Genomic DNA, 16979 nt, shown 5'->3' with positions numbered 1-16979 from the left:
GGACTTCCAGAAGAATAACAAATATGTTTTAGAAGAAGTACAGCCAAAATGCTCCTAAGAAGTGAGTATGGTGAGACTTCGTCTCACGAATTTGAATATGTTATAAGGAGAGACCAGTCCTTGGAAAAGTAAAGGGTCAGCAAAATAGAGTAAAACCCTGAACAATATGGATAACACAAGTGACTACAACAATGGGCTCAAATTTAACAATTGTGAGGATGGTGTGAGACTGCAGTATGTAGGCTTGCTATGAGACAGAACTGACACCTAACGACAACAACATTATACATATTTTCACTATCGCTTCTCGGCCTTTTGCCTAAGATCAAGTGTAGTATATATTTTCTCTTTGATGTATCAATCTCTTTTAGCAATCTATCCTACCACAAATTTGGAACAAATATGAAATGACATATGTGTAAGATTATTCACTACCTATTATTTTTAATAGAAAAAGATATTCAACAATCCAAAAGACTGTCAATAGTACATCTACTACTATGCAGCCATATTAAAATAAAGATCTTTATAAACAGATACGGGATGACTTAAATGATACAAGTCTACTATCTTTCTTTAACATTAGGGTAGGAAAGGAAGTACACACACACAGCAAAACTTATGAATGCTAGAACCTGTCTGAAATGGAAACATAAAATTATTTTCCATTAAAAAGCAAGAGAAAAGTGGTAAGACTGCATTCTGTCAAAGGCGAAAAACTTGGGAGACCCAGAAAAAAGGCAGTCCTATTGCATTCCCACTCTCACGTTTTATTTTATCTGTGTTCTTGCACACAGGCATTTACAGGATTTTAAATGTGGAATACTGTGAAACAATAAGCCAAATTGCTACATGTAAAGGTGTATTGTACTTAATCGCTCTCAATGTCTCCATAGCTAGTAATATGAAGGGATGACTGCCCAGTGAGAGACCTGAAACTGTCTTAGTGGAGTGGGGTGAAGGAAGAAAATTGTTCAGCGATTCCACAAAGTCATAATCAATCAATCAGGTCATAGACATCCTGAGGGAGGGACAAGGAGTAGTGTGTCTTCCCCTAGAGAAGCCTGCTCCTATTTCTTTCAACATGTTGCCATTTAACACAAAATCAATTTTGCTTGCCAATGTACTGACCCTAGGAGAGAAGAGCACAGCCTCCTCACCCATGCCATGAAATGTGGCATGATTTGATGTAATTGTAACACCTCACCATGAGATAGGAACTTAATGGCAAAGAAATTTGACAGATGATAACAGTTTGGTGTTCTGTACATGTCTATTCTATGAATAGTAATGGTTCTTGGTCAGTATGGGCTGAAGCTTTTTCTAAATAAAACTTTTAACCTATGTAAATATTTTACTTATTTCAAAAAATAAAAATATGCATAAATCAAAAGGTTGAAAACAGTACTGTTAAATTTGTGCTAGAAACATCAATATAAATTTGAGGTAATACACACACACAACTAAAAGGAGAATGTCAGAGGGAGCGACATTTTTGCTCTGTCTACTCAAAGGGCCTACGAAATGATAACTATCTGTACCTCTAGATTCAAAATTTTAGTCTTTAAATATCCTTTCTATTAAAAGGAATTAGGACCTGGTGGCTGAATAGTAATATTCCTACGTTTTATTTTCCAATCTAGATGCTGGTTTCATAGAATTTGTTAAAAAATGTATACTTTTTAATTTTTTGAAAAAGTCGCAAAAAGATTGGTATTTTTAAATGTTTGGTGGAACTCACCAGTGAGTTAGTTAATTGTGCCAGCCTGGCCGATAATCACGTGGGGCAGGTTGAAAGGCGGAGGGATAAATGGGTGGTGAAGCCTCGCCTTTCTAGTTCTCGGGTCTCGTTTTGTGATGGTTGCACCGGGTGCAGCTGCCATAGCAGTTCCCTGCTTCAGCTTGCAAGATTGACTTCCTACAAGACATCCCCAAGGAGAAGCTATATGGACCTATCCCGATGCAGCCCTGGGTGCTGGAGCAGTGGTGTGGAGACCCCTGCTAGTGCTGAGATGATTGTTCGTTCACGGACTCGGCTTTCCTCCTGCAGTCGGCATCATTGCCTCTGTTTTGTGAGGTGGAGGACTTTGTGGACTGGTGTTGGGTTAATGGGTTAATGTTGGACTTGTGGGCTTGGGCAGCATTGGGTTGGGATGTTTTCGTGATGCACATTTTCTTTACATAAAACTCTCTCTTATACATGAGTTGCTGTGGATTTGTTTCTCCAAAGTACCCAGACTAATACAACCAGTGAAGTTAATTTGGGCTTGAATTGCTTTGTGGAGGTATTCTCACCACTTAAAATGGGGTCTTCTTGAGTAGGCATTTGCTAGGTTGCTGAAAACTTTGTTTTCCAGAGTTCTTACAAAGTTGGTTCTTAAAGTTTCAACTTGTTTTTCAGTGCTTCTTCAGGGATAGGAGCTTGGAGTAGCCTATTCCTACAATTTGCCCATTGAATAGCATCTTGAGTGCAACTCTCTGAGAGATACTTAGGGGAAACAGCTAAGCTACTCCCTATTTCCTGATCCACAGTAACTGTCAGAGATAACAAAGATTTACTATTTTAACTCTCGAATTTAGAAGAAATGTGTCACAAACCAATACATAATTATTAGCCATAGAAAGTGAGCGTAGGATACTTGTTCTTAAAAAACAAAACAAAATACACAAACAAAAATACAAAAGAGTGACAAGGTTTCTTAAAAGAACAAAGTAACAGTTTGAAAGAACTCTTTATTAGCCTGCATTAGGACAGTATTTTATTAGCAAAATCTTTTTAATATGGAAAAATAAAAGAAGCAGAGCAATAAGCATTAGCCCTCTGATTTTTCATGCATCAATCCCTTTAAGGCTTGTTTTGGCCTTTTAAAGAAAATTAATGGTACATAATCTTTAATATATTAATGGTATATTTTACATAATTTCATCTATAATTATTTACATATATCTCTACAGAAGATTTCATATTGTTCATTGTTCTCTAAAAATTGCCTTTAAAATAAGCTTTTAAACACAGTTTTGACATATAATTGACATCATACAATTTAATCATTCAGTCATATTAAGAATCATTACCCCTGATCAATTTCACATCATTTTCTTCTTACTCGTAGTTAGCTACCCATGTCCCTAGTTTTCCTTGTTATGACCTAGGGTAATTATTAATCTAGTTAGTATCTCTGAAGATTTACCTATCCTGGATTTCACACACATCAAATCATTCAAAACACACGATGCCCCATCCGACAAAAACAGTAACAAAACAAAAGCAATTAAAACTTGTATCAAAAAGAAATCAGAATGGCCCTACTCAATACTCTCGTCCTCATGAAGAGATCACTGAAGATATGGATGCTACAGCAAAGTGCGGTGAAGACACCAAATGGTGCCCAGCTATCAGAAAGGCTAGCACCTGGAGTCTTAAAGGCTTGTCTTCAAAGAAGCAGCCATGTAATGTGAGGCCCCAAACAAGTTCACATGGCAGCACACAAGCCCGTGTGTTCCAAGGACTGTAAATAAATCCAAATCTGGAGGGAATAATAGGAAGCCCCAAATCCACTTGCATCCATTTATAATTATCAAGTGTCCTCTTTTGTATTTAGTAACATTTGTGTTAAATCTGTTGGTCTAATACTTATCAGCTCTCTAGTTTAGTTATGGCTACTCTTTGCATGGTATTATCTTTTGACATTCGTTGATTTTCAACGTATTTTTATGTGCTTGATCTAAAGTGTTCAATCCAGTCTGTCAATCTCTGGCTTTTCATTGTAGCCTCAACTGTATTCATGTTACTGTAATTTTTGATATGTCTACATTAACATAAGCTATTTACTTTCTATATGCCTCATAGCTGCTTTGTTCCTCTCTTTCTCTTTTACTGTCTTTAAAAAATCATTTTTTGGGGAACTCAGATATTATAACCCATAAGTATATTAAATGAAGCATAATTGTACAATTGTATCATCATTTTCACAAGATTTTCTTTCTTCTTGAACTCTTGGATATCAGCTCCCTTTGACCCCCCCGCCGCCCCCCCCCCAGCAGCAACCCTATTATTACATTACATATTTTTAGTATTTTTTGGCTGTATCTTACACCATCCAATGTATCCATTCACCCACAATTCTATTATTTGTTCCCTTCGAGTGGGGTTATTTTATCTGTATCTATCTATCCATCCATCCATCCATCTATCTATCTCCAGGTGGGGTTATACAGCCAATATTGCTACAGGTCCCCCTGAACTCTCTTTGCATAATCTCAGGGAATCATTACTCCAATTACTATTTCTGAAGGCTTTATCTATCTTGTATTTCAAGCATCGAACAATCTTTATTATACAAATGAACACACACAGGTCTAACAAGATTGATGAGGTAAAACTAAGACCTTAATAGTAAGGGGAGAAAATATTAAAGAACTAGTGTTGCAACCTGGATATATCATCCCTTCCTGTGGCTCTTCTATGAGGGACTGTCCAATTATCTTGCAGGTGGGTTTGGGATCTCCACTGTCTATGCTTCTTCACGTCAATTAGATTGCTTGTTTTGAACTTCTGATACCTCTTCTCGTCTATAGCTCATGATCACACAGGCTAGTGTGCTTCTTCCAGGTGCCTTTGCTGCTTCTCTCCAAGGTGGCCGCTTGTTTTAACTTTAAGCCTTTAAGACCACAGATGCTGTATCTTTTAATATCTGGGCATCATCAGCTTTCTTCACCACATTTGCTTATTTGCCATTTTGTCTTCAGCGATCATGTCAGGAAGGTGAGTATCATACATTGCAACATTATTAAAACACACTGGTCTTGTACTGAGGTATTATTTAAGTAGAGGCCCAAAGTCTATCTGCTTCCTTATTGTATTTACACACACACACACACACACACACACACACACACACACACAAATACACCTATCTTTATATGTTTACATATATACATATTTATATTTAAACCTATATATGTAATTTTTAATTTTCTTTCCTCCTGTCCCACTATCACGTTTACCCATCATTCTCCTCTCAATAATTCTCTCGGATACATTTCAACTCATCAAACACAACCAGGAACACTACACCCTCCTTACTGTCTATATTAGATCCCATGCTATTCCCTTGGCCCTGTCATTATTGGCTCTCCTCCTCACCTATACCACCCAATCCAGAACCGTCCAGATTGCTTATCCTGTTTATCTTATATAGATAGACCCCAAAAGGAAAGATAAAAGCAAAAGGGAGAGACCATACAAATAGTTCCAAGTCTAACTATTGTCCTGACCCAGAGTAATGAGAATCCCTCTGTTAAATAGCAAGCAGGCCCAATTTTATCAGCTCAATCCCCCTTTCTTTCAGGGAGCCATAGCCCACACCTGACTTGGGCTAAGGTTGTGCTCTAATACTACTAACCTGTTAGGTTTTTCCCTTTGGGCAAGTGTTCTGTTTGTAAGTAGAGAGCACATTTAAAGTTCAACCAGTTCTTAAGTTTGCCTTGTCTTTCCCTTTTGTTGGGTTCTCATGGATCTCTTTCTTCTGCACAAGCTAGAGTCCGCACAGTTTTCCAGAAGTGTGTGGTGACCTTTTTTTCCTTCCCCCTTTTCATTTCCTAACCCAGGATTTCCAAATTTCATTTCTGATTGGTCTACCACTCTTTCCAACTAGGTCATAACCTTAGAATCTCCAAGCTACAGGTATTCCGGTTTTATGTACCAAGTTTGCCACTTCTACATGACAAAGCCTTGGATTTTGCCATCATCCGATCAGAGCCCATCATGTTAGGCAGCAAAGCTGATTTTGTGCCCAGTATCAGCCTGAAATCATAGTCCTTGCCAACCCAGGTTGGAGTCAATGTGTATTGTAACTTTAGAAAGAAAAGTGGAACACTTTGGCTGTTCTTCTTCAAAGCTTTAGCATTTTTTCAAGAATAAAACACCTCAATCTGTTGTCTAGTTCTAATGAATTTCCAAAACCCTAATATGGTTGTTTATGACAGATTTTTTTTCTTTTCATTTTTATACTTTCAAAAATCCATACCACCTTAGCTTTATAGTCCTTTGGTGTATGATTTTCTGAATTAATCTTTAACAACAGCAAAATGTATTTTTATCAACCTTATTTTAAAGATAAAGGCATTGAGGCATAAAATATTTAATAACTAGCTGAAAATCACCTAGTTGTTAAATGGTACCATTTACAATCAGTTTGTTTTTGAGTCTATACTTTTAACATAGATCAATACATTCTTAAATCAAGTACTACATAAATACTATAATAGAATTTGGAACAGGTGCTTCAGATCAGGGAAAGAGAATATTCTATTTTTAATAACCAAGTTTAGCAGAGAAGATATGAAGATGAAAGCACCAAAGAATTTACCATTAAGAAAAACAAAAGATGTTTATATAAACACCAGAAATAATTTTAATTTAAAATAATTATATCAAAATCCTTTTTGTGATTTCTAACTAATGTAACTTACTCTCTTGCCAGTACCCCTTCCCACTGGAGGATGTGCCTCAGCAGCCTGACGAATCGTACAAACCATTAGTTCTATAAGCGCACTCTCTTGACGGTCAGACATTGCTAAGGGGAAAAAACACATTAGTTCAGGTAATTTTTCAATAATAAGAGATTAAAAACAAATATAGTTATAAAAAGCAACTGTAACAATATTATCGATTATTTTAAGGCTAGAAGCCAAAGTCGGATCTCTCCTAATACCTGATATTTTAAAATACTATTCTACTGAGTTACGTTAAATCCAAATTTTTATTTTATTTCTTTCTACATCATTCCAAATCTCAGAATTAGGCCCCCCTTTTTCCTCTCAACAAAACAAAGGTCATATGCATTTTGAAAAAAATATTAAAATCGTTTAAAGTTAAAAGACAGGAAAAAATTAGATTACAATATTTATGTAAACCGTAGTCAACGTTCTCCTATTAATGGTACTGCAAAATATTTCCATTATTTTTGGCACTATAAATAGCAATAAACATCATCAATATCTATATAATTGTTAATTTTATTTCTATACACAGATAGTAATAGTCAAATGGAAAATCTTGATGTAAAAAAACATAGATTATTTATTACAGTTCATACCCCTAATGGTAAAGATGACAATATTTAGTTCCTCACACACCTGTTAGCAGTACATGTTATAAATACCTTCAGTTTTGGCCAATCCAGTTGTGGGGAAATGGTATTTTCTTCCTTCCTATTAACTACTAGTCAAGTAGAAAGTATTTATCGTGTCTTTTTATTTACTTCTATTCTGTGCCCATTTTTATAGACAATTCCCAGATTTTGTTCCTTTGTCTTTTAAGCTGAATTTGCACTTAAAAGTCACAACAGTTAGGTACATTTGTATCTAATGTTAGACAAATGTTTGTCTAAGTTATATAATGTATATTTCTATGCATAAAAAAATAAACTCGCCAAAACACTAAACATAATACAGTACTAATGTTTAGATGTATGTTGAAAAGTAACATCCATTTGCTATTACAAATCACTGCAAGTATAAGATAAGTTTTACCAGGGTTGGTTTGTAACTACAGATTATTTGTAAATCAGATATTCTGCATTCTGGGGATTGCCTGTATTATACTAATCATTCTTCTCATCCATTTTATGAGCACTCTTGTATATTACTGATCGTAATCTTTGTTTGCTGAATGATACAAATATTTTCACCTAGTTTGTCCTTTGTTGTCAGACTCTTTATGGTATCTTTTGCCAGAGAGAAATGACTGATTTTTATATAGTATATATAATTTTGTTTTGTGGCTTTGTTGGTTTCTTATATTGCTTTCAAAGATCTCCTTATCCTGGAGGTTGTAACAACATATTCTTCATTTCCTTTTAATATTTTTCACTTTAATATCTTTTGCTGTCTAGGTTTTACTTCATTTAATTGCGTGAAATTTACCATAGTTTACTCTGACCAAGTGAATAGTCAATAATTTTATGTAAAATAGCTCTACTCTGTTGAATTTAAATATATTATAGATGCACATAGGGGTCTTAATATATACTTGGACCTACGTAAGGATTTTAAATATAGTTTCACTATTCTTTTTCTATGACAAGGTTTATTTCTGATAAAATAGTTAAATGTTACAACTTAATTCAATAATTTTGAATATTCAAACAAGTTTAATTTATGTTGTCTTCTAAATTATTTTGGTAATTTCGTTACATTTCTATAATGCTGTGAGCAAACAATTGATCACTTTTGTATGAAGCTTTTAGTGTAAGTAATTAATATAATTACCTTGTTTCCTACTCAAGAGAAAGAAACACAGCCTCACTTTATCGGTAAGGAAACTGACTCCCAGAGATATTAAAAAACATTTCAGCAAGTAGTAGAATCAAAGATGAATCCAGGTACTCTGACTCCAGTTTCTTAACCGGTAAGCACTGAACTATGCTGCCTTTCCTTTTTCTTTTTTTCCATGTCCCCCACCCCCACTATGCTGCCTTTTCACAGAAGCTTAAATTTCTATATAATCTTTAAAATCATTTTGCTTAATTCCTATTCCACTTCACTTCCAATAGTTTTCTAAAACACACTGGAATGCTGACTGGTATAGCCAGAAGATTACTTAAGGGACAACCCTACATTTTTCATAATCCGTACAGTCTGAGCATGATATGGGCTCAAAATATCAGTGGAAAAATTCAATCATTTTTATTTTTTTAAACATTTTTAAACCCTTTCATATCTCTTCAGTTCTGAGATATTGTTTTTGTCATTTAACAACCATTATGGTTTTAAGCACAGTTTTTCAATGAATTCATGACTATGTATTTTTATAGACTTTGAAACTAATAGGAACAGCTTAGTTCTGTCTCGCCCTTAGTCTCCTTTTCATTCTTTCTGTATTTCATAGATGTGTTTCGTATATCTATGAAAGACCAATAGATGTCAGTATTACAGAGGAGAACTAGGTATAAATTAAAACAAAACAAGCATAAGAGTTTAAAAGTTTGCACTGATTATTTCACAAGAAATTTGCACACGAGCAATAAAAAAGTAAATAAAGTTATAACGCCCTTTATTGTACATATGTAGCTTTTAATTCAAAGTTTTTTTGTTTTAACATTTTAAATTGTCTTAGAAAAACAAAAACTTCAGTTTTCCATCTACACAGTACTCCTATTATCTAATCACTAGCACTATTAAAAAGAACATGTTTGTTTTAATCACTAATTGTAGAATATAATAATTTTCCAGCTCTGGCTGGGGATAAAGGAACTTCTAGGGTTGTCTATGAACTAAATGTATACCTTTTTATTTAGGAAGAAAATCTAGTCCCACAGAAAGTGAGAATTAGATCTCAAGAATATCTCAAGAATTGCAATGATCGATGAACAACACCGCCCCCCTCCCCCCACACACAGGGGGACAAACAACAGAAATGTGGGTAAAGGAAGACTGCAGATGGTGTAAGATACGAAAATAAAAATAATTTACAAATTATCAAGGGTTCACGAAGATGGGGGAGGTAGGGTAAAAAAGAGGAGCTGATACCAACGGCTCAAATAGAAGGAAATGTTTTGGAAAGGATGATGGCAACATGTACAAATGTGCATGATACAATTGATGTATGGATTGTTATAAGAGCTGTAAGAGCCCTCCACAACATGATTAAGATAAAAAATTTTTTAAAGGAATATCAAGAATAGGAACCTTCTCCCCGATACACTAACATTTATATTATTGTGAAATAATAACAACCTACAGTGTATAATGCCATCAATTAAGTTAATTTTGAAAATTTCCTTGAATGAGTAGATTGCTAGGCAGACTCAAAATAGATGACGTTAGTTGAAATTCTTTCTGGGAAATGATAGCCAAATCACTTAATAACATAGAAAGCAAAGTAAGCCTAAACTCATATATGAGCCTAAGTTGTATAATGAAAACAAATGCATAGCTATTGAAGCTATGAATTACCAGATAACTACACAACTTTTTAACTCTTGCAAACCATCTTTACATCTCCATTTTATCACTATTAGTTTTATTCATATCACCTCCAACTCTGGCATTTCTGTAACCACTGAGAACAAATGCTTTCAAGTCTTAATTACCTAAACAACCATGTCTAAAGCTAATGATCTTTGTTTTGTACTTTTTCTCTTCTGCACTATATGATATTAACCACAGCTCTTGTGAATGAATATCACTTTATTGTTATTCTAGGTGGTATTATTTACCGCTCATTCTTTTTTTTTAAATCTCGTTATCCTTTTTAACAACTAGCTAACTGTTGCACTTATTTCTCATTTGTTTCTTTTTCAAACAATTTCTAAAATTGAGCTGTGGGCTTTTCTTCCATTATATTTTCACTAGCATACCCAATAGAAGCTACTGCATTAATTACCGAACAACCACCTAATTACCTTAAAGAAATTTTCAAAATTCAGAATAGGGTAACAACAAAAGGATATTAGGGAAGTATGAGTTATTGTTTGACAATAATATTAATTTCAGTCTGTTTATCACTTGCAGGAGGTGGTGGTGGTCCATTTTAAACCAAGTTTAATAAAAGCATTTTCTTAAAATATAAACTGGTCACATCACTTCTTGGGGTAAAATTATTATTTGTAAATTATTCGAAGGTTCCAATTAAAATTGCTTGGGGGTAACAAGGAGTCAATTCCGCCTCATAGTGACCCCATGCGACGGAGCAGACCTGACTTATAGGTTCCCTGGCTGAAATCTTCCTGGAATTATCATCATCTCTTTCTTTGAGGAGCTGCTGGATGGGGTTGAGCTACCAAGTTAAAATGTTGTTCACAATCTGGTTTCTGCCTTAATCTCTCCATTTTCATCTCATGCCATTAGCCTACAGTGTTCTGAAGTCCAGGACATAGAACAGAGCAACATCATTCTTGCTTCAGATACCCTGAACTAATATTTCTGTATCTAGACAGCATTAAAATAATTTCAGCTACTAGCTCCTCCATCCATTTGTTTATGCATCACCTGTGGCTTCCTGAGAGAAGCCTTCTCTGAAGATCCAACCTAATGAAGGTGCCCCTCGGGCAGTATATCATAATCTATCACAGACATTTTCCTTTTTATTGCCCATTCAGTCTTGGCCTGCCACCCTATGAGAATTTAAGCTTAATATGAGCAGTGTACTGGATTTAATATTACATTAAATATTTAGCATACCAAAAAAGGTGATCAATAAATATTCTTTGAATTACAAATTCAGGCAAACTGTATCCAAGGATTTTAGCATTAAAGAACACAACAGATTTTGTAGTCAAATGCTTTAATTTTACAGATAAAGAGATTGAGGCCCAGGTAAGTTAAACAATTTGGTCATAGTCATGTTGCTATTTGGTAGCTGTGTAATAACACGAGCTCAGACTCTTATACGACAAATTTGTTTTACTCAGCAAAAAATATACAACAATATTAACTCTGGAATATAAAGGTAAACATGTCTTTAAAGGTATTTTAAGGTAGTCTTTGCAAAGGTGTGTACATTCTCAAAAGCTAGCTGTCTCTCTTAAATTGCTCTACCTTCTCCGTGGAGAAAATGAACACTATACCTATTAAAGATACAGAAATATACTTCAGAGGAAGTAGCCATGGAAAACCTTATGGAGAACAATGAAACATTGTCAAATACTGAAGAACTCATGAAAAGAAGCAGAACAGTCAGAGATAGTGCCAGAAGATGAGGGAGGAGAGGACATCCTGGCCTACCAAGTCGAGGATGATGTTCCTGCTCGGAGCAGACAACGCATGGGGAGGGCTGTAGGGCTGGTGCCACAACACGACCCGGAGTACCTCACTGAACCATGGTGCTATGGGAGACACCACTGGAGACACAGTGCGGGAATAGTGCACAGTCTGGCCCCATCATGCTGGGTCGAGACACAGAGAGAATGCAGATCAGCAGGGGGAGCAGACTGATGAAACTCCCAGGGAATACCAAAAATAAACTTTGGAGACAGAGTGTGGCACCCCATCAGACTTGACTGGAAAACACTTGTTAAGGCCAACAAACAGACCTTCAATTATTTATAGGCGTTACCATTTTTGTCAGTGGCTTTCTTTTTGCTATTGTTATTTTGTTTTTGGTTGTTGTTGTTACTGTTTTGTTGATTTTGACTTTCTTTATTGTTTTATTTTGCACTTTTTAATAAATCTGCATGTCTATTTAGATAAGACAGGCAGGATAAATAATTCGAAGATGAAAAGAATGGGACCAATGGTTCTGAGGGGATACGGGAGAAGGGGAGGTGGGAGAAGGGAAAGGGGTGGGGGTGAGTATCAACCCAGGGACAAGGGAAGAACAAGTGAACTATAATCAATGGAAGATAGATCGTAGGATGTCTAGTAAGGCTTAATCAAGGGCAATGTAGCAGTGAGGCATTACTAATCTCAAATGAAGGCTGAACATGATGGTGAAACAAGAGGAAAGTGAAAGGAAATAGAGGAAAGAACCAGGAGGCAAAAGGCATTTATAAAGGCCTAAATACAGGTATGAACATATGTAAATACATAGATAACAAGAGGGGAATAGAACTATGTACTCATATCTATATGTTAAAAATTAAGGTTGAAAGATGGACATTTGCCTTGACTCAAGTACTCACTTAACACAAGAACACTTTGTTCTAACAATCCAGCATCCTGTGATGCTAAGGTTCCTGATACAATTGCTGAAGACAAAATGTGTGCATAAGCAAATGTGGTGAAGAAATTTAATGGTACCTGGCTGTCAAAAGATAAAGTGTCTGGGGTCTTAAAGGCTTGAAGATGAACAAGCAGTCATATAACTGAGAGGCAACAAATCCCACATGGAAGAAGCACACCAGCCTGTGTGATCACAAGGTGCCAAAGGGATCAGTTGTCAGGCATCAAAAAGCAAAAGATCATATCACTGTGTGCTCACCTCCATGATATGATCGCTGAAGACAAATGGGTGCATAAGTAAATGTGCCGAAGAAAGCTGATGGTGCCCAGCTATCAAAAGATACAGTGTGTGGGGTCTTAAAGGCTTGAAGGTAAACAAGCAGCCATCTAGCTCAGAAGCAACAAAGCCCACATGGAAGAAGCACACCAGCCTGTGTGATCATGAGGTGTCGATGGGATCAGGTATCAGACTTCTAAGACACAGACCAAATCCATACTCAAGGTGAATGGAGGTGGGGGGGGGGGTCATGGAGTGGAGCCCCAAACCCCATCTGTAGACAACTGGACATCCCCTCACAGAGGGGTCACAGGGAAGAGATGAGCCAGCCAGAGTGCAGTATAGCAACGATGAAACACACAACTTTCCTTTAGTTCTTTGGTGCTTCCTTCACCCCACTATCATGACCGCAAGTCAACCTTACAAATCGGATTATATCAGAGCATGCACACTACTACAGATAAGAGTCTGCAACACAGGGAATCCAGGATAGATAAACCCCTCAGGGCCAACAATGAGAGCAGAAATATCAATAGGATTAGGGAATGGTGGGGGAAAGGGGGAAATGGATCACAAGGATCAATCTAGAACCCCCTCCCAGGGGGACGAATAATGGAAAAGTGGGTGAGGGGCGATGGGAGGATGATGTAAGATATGGAAATAATAATCTATAACTTATCAAGGGTTCATGAGTGAGGATGGATGGGGAGGGAGCAGGAAGAAATGGGTAACTGATGTCAGGGGCTCAAGTGGGAAGAGAATGCTTTGAAAATTATGATGGCGGCATATGTGCACATGTGCACGACACACTGGATGAATGTATGGATTGTGATAAGAGATGTAAGAGATCCCAATACAAGTATTTAAAAAAAAAAAAAAAAAAAGATCAAATGATGTTCTGCGCTGGAAGCCACGATGTACCTTCACCATCATATTCTCAAAATCAGAGGGGGGGGGAAAAATGCGGAGCTGATGCCAGGGGCTTACGTGGAGAGCAACTGTTCTGAGAATGATGAGGGTAACGAATGTACAAATGTGCTTTATACAATTGATGTATGGATTGTGATAAGAGTTGTATGAGCACCCAATAAAATGATTAAAAAAAGTCGAAGGGGGCGTAAAAAAATATAGCATCAACAGATCATGGAATTTTACCTGGAACTTTTTGGAAGGCCTCTTGTGTATCTTAATACCCTATCAGTGCTTGACCCTGTGTTGTCCTCTGTGCTATGCTCAAATATACTCTCACAGTATTTTACTAGATTAAAAAATAGAAAATTGGACATTGAATAAAGAAGACCAAAGAAGAACTGATACATTTGAATTGTGGTGCTAGTGAAGAATTTTGAAAGTACCATGGACTGCCAAAGGAAAAACAAGTCTGTCATGGAAGATGTATAGCCAGAATGTTCTTTAGAGACAAAGATGGCGAGACTTCTCCTTACATACATGTTGTCAGGAGAGACCAGTCCCTGGAGAAGGGCATCATGTTTGATCAAGTAGCTGGGCAGTGAAAAAGAGGAAGGCTTTCAAAGAGAAGGATTGACACAGTGGCTGCAACAATGGGCTCAAGCATAAGAACAATTGTGAGGATGGCCCAGGACCAGGAAGCATTTTGTTCTGTTGTGCATGAGTCACAACTGACTCAATGGCACCGAACAACAATAATGATATTGCGCATGTTTTTATGGGGTTATTGGTTATCTGTGTATCTTTTTTGGTGAAACATTTGGTGAAACACCAGTCCATTAAAAAAAAACTTTTCAAAACCAAATTAAAGGGCGAGAACACCATAACACTAACAAGATGTGAGATATATGAAAATACTGTTTCCTACAAGTTGAAGTTCGCAATATACACAGTAATATTATTGGATAGAAAGTACACTATATTACATACACCAGCCAGTAACATTAGGGGTTTATTACAAATACTAAGGCATTCACTTTGTGTCTAAGAGGCATATGACATACAAAAGTTCATGAAAAGTTGTTATGTTCACTAAGTCCCTTTCAGTGATCAGGATTTTTAAACTCTATACTTACATGTGGTCTGACACTACCTGAATGAACATTATGAGATGTATGACTGTATACATATTCACTTTCCTATCATGCTGAAGTGTAATACTGTACATATTGTACTTCTGAATTTATCATACAGTTATCCGTTTTCGATATTCTGCAGCTAGCTAGACCAATTATTTTCGGGTTTTAATTTTAATGATAATATAACAAAAGAAGGGTCTAATTAAATCCTTGTGCTTCACAAAGTTTTCTAACTTCACATTTAAATATAGCAAAAAATCCTTGATACGCAATTTCTATCATATTAAATATATTATATGGATTTCAAATCAAGGCATATCAGCTTTTTTGATTATTACATGATATTTATATGAATCTTAAAAGCTCATGTGGCACAGTAGCAGTATTAGTTGGGATAGATGCTGTAAACTATTGAGATACACTTGTTTTAGAAAACAAATTAACCCTTTTGAAAAAAATACATATAGCAGGCTTGCATAAATTTAAGTATGGTATAATTATCAATGGAGACCCAAAACAATCAGCTTGAAAATAACTTGTCAAAATGTGTACCTTCTTCTCCTTGAACAGGTTCTTCTAATAACAATTCTGTCATACATTCCCAGTCTTTCAAGAGTTCTTGAGAGCTCTCCCACAGACTGTCCACCAAATAGGCTGCGTGTTCATGTAACTAAAAAAACCAAACAACTGTGACTAAAGAGTATTTCAGGAATAAGTTACTATTAGTATTTCAGTCAAAAACTTCCTTTCTTCACAAGTACCATGATCTCAATGATCCCAAGACTCACTTAGAGAACAATAAATTTATTTATATCATATGTCAATATATAGAATACATTTATTTGAAAAATATTTACAATAGTGAGGATCAGGATGTCCTAATCTAACCACATCATGAATAGGTGAGGAACGTGAGAAGAAAAAGATTCAGATGAATTCCTAAAAACAGAATCCAGGTCTAAATTACTTTTCACTACTTCTAGTTGTTCCTTTCTAATTTTTGTTTTAAAAGGAAATTAACTATTTTCTCCTAGAATAGTATTTGAAACTTTGGTGCAATTCAATTTCTCCTAAATTTCCTAAGGTATGTGGCTGCATCTTTCTTTACGAATCTCATTTCAATCTGACTCAAATCCTTGTCCTCGAAATACTCGAAAATACATCAGCTTAAAGAAGAAATTATATGGTTATACAAAGAGAACAATTTAGATGCTTCACATTCAAATATCATTTATCAAACTATTTGGTTTGCATCTAAACTATACAAGGTACTAATATTTGTGATAACTTAAATACCTCAAATTTCAAACAAAATGAATAACCAATTTAGGCAGATATCTAATATCCATGTTTTCACCTGCAATTCATATGCAAAAGGAGAGTACCCCATTAACTACAAAATCTCTTCTAAGTCAACCTTTATAATTCTATTATTAAAATTTTACTATTTCATATACCAGAAAAAATAAAGGCTATAATAATCAGTTCAGTTAATCCTAGTTAGCTGAACTGCATGCAATTAATGTATAATATAGACCCACAATTTCATTCTGAAGGTGTTTTTCAAGTCAAAAGTTTGAGTCTATTACTAGGCTATTACAAATATAAGCGGGCTTTCAAAAGTATGTGGGAAATTTCCACTACTTTAAAACTCCAATTTCTATGAATTTTTGAAGCCTCCTAGTATGTATATGCTGGAGTAAAACACAGGAATTAGGAATTGAGGACACCGTCAGAATTCCATTAAATTATTAGACTATAAGCTTATTAAGCACTCTGTTTCCAACAGGTATGGTTGGATTCACGCAAAAATAAGACAAGAGGTATTATATGAGAACGTTTCTGATGAAACAAGAGACCATAAAGAGAGAAAATATAATAGTTGCAAATGAAGTAGTAACTATTAAAAAAGATTATTTCAGTTGTTCTTACAGCCAACAAAAATAACATATGGAAGGACTGAGACATATATTTTAATATGTTCTTGT

The 16979-nt window shown here is 35.6% G+C and overlaps 1 protein-coding gene across 1 annotated transcript in view; it reads right to left on the bottom strand.

The window, feature by feature from the left end:
* STAG1 (stromal antigen 1) overlaps positions 1–16979 on the bottom strand; it is a 296042-nt gene that overhangs the window by 66975 nt on the left and 212088 nt on the right. The window contains exons 15-16 of the mRNA XM_045287455.1: positions 15544–15661; positions 6475–6578 (exon numbers count right to left, since the gene is read on the bottom strand). Of these exons, the coding sequence (XP_045143390.1) occupies positions 6475–6578; positions 15544–15661 (222 nt within the window). The remainder of the gene's footprint in view (positions 1–6474; positions 6579–15543; positions 15662–16979) is intronic.

This window comes from Echinops telfairi, unplaced genomic scaffold, assembly GCF_000313985.2.
Source record: "Echinops telfairi isolate 266 unplaced genomic scaffold, ASM31398v2 ScPeMD7_16;HRSCAF=60, whole genome shotgun sequence".
Classification (NCBI taxonomy): domain Eukaryota; kingdom Metazoa; phylum Chordata; class Mammalia; order Afrosoricida; family Tenrecidae; genus Echinops; species Echinops telfairi.
The sequence above is the reverse complement of the archived record's forward strand: the minus strand, read 5'-3'. Positions and strand labels throughout refer to the sequence as shown.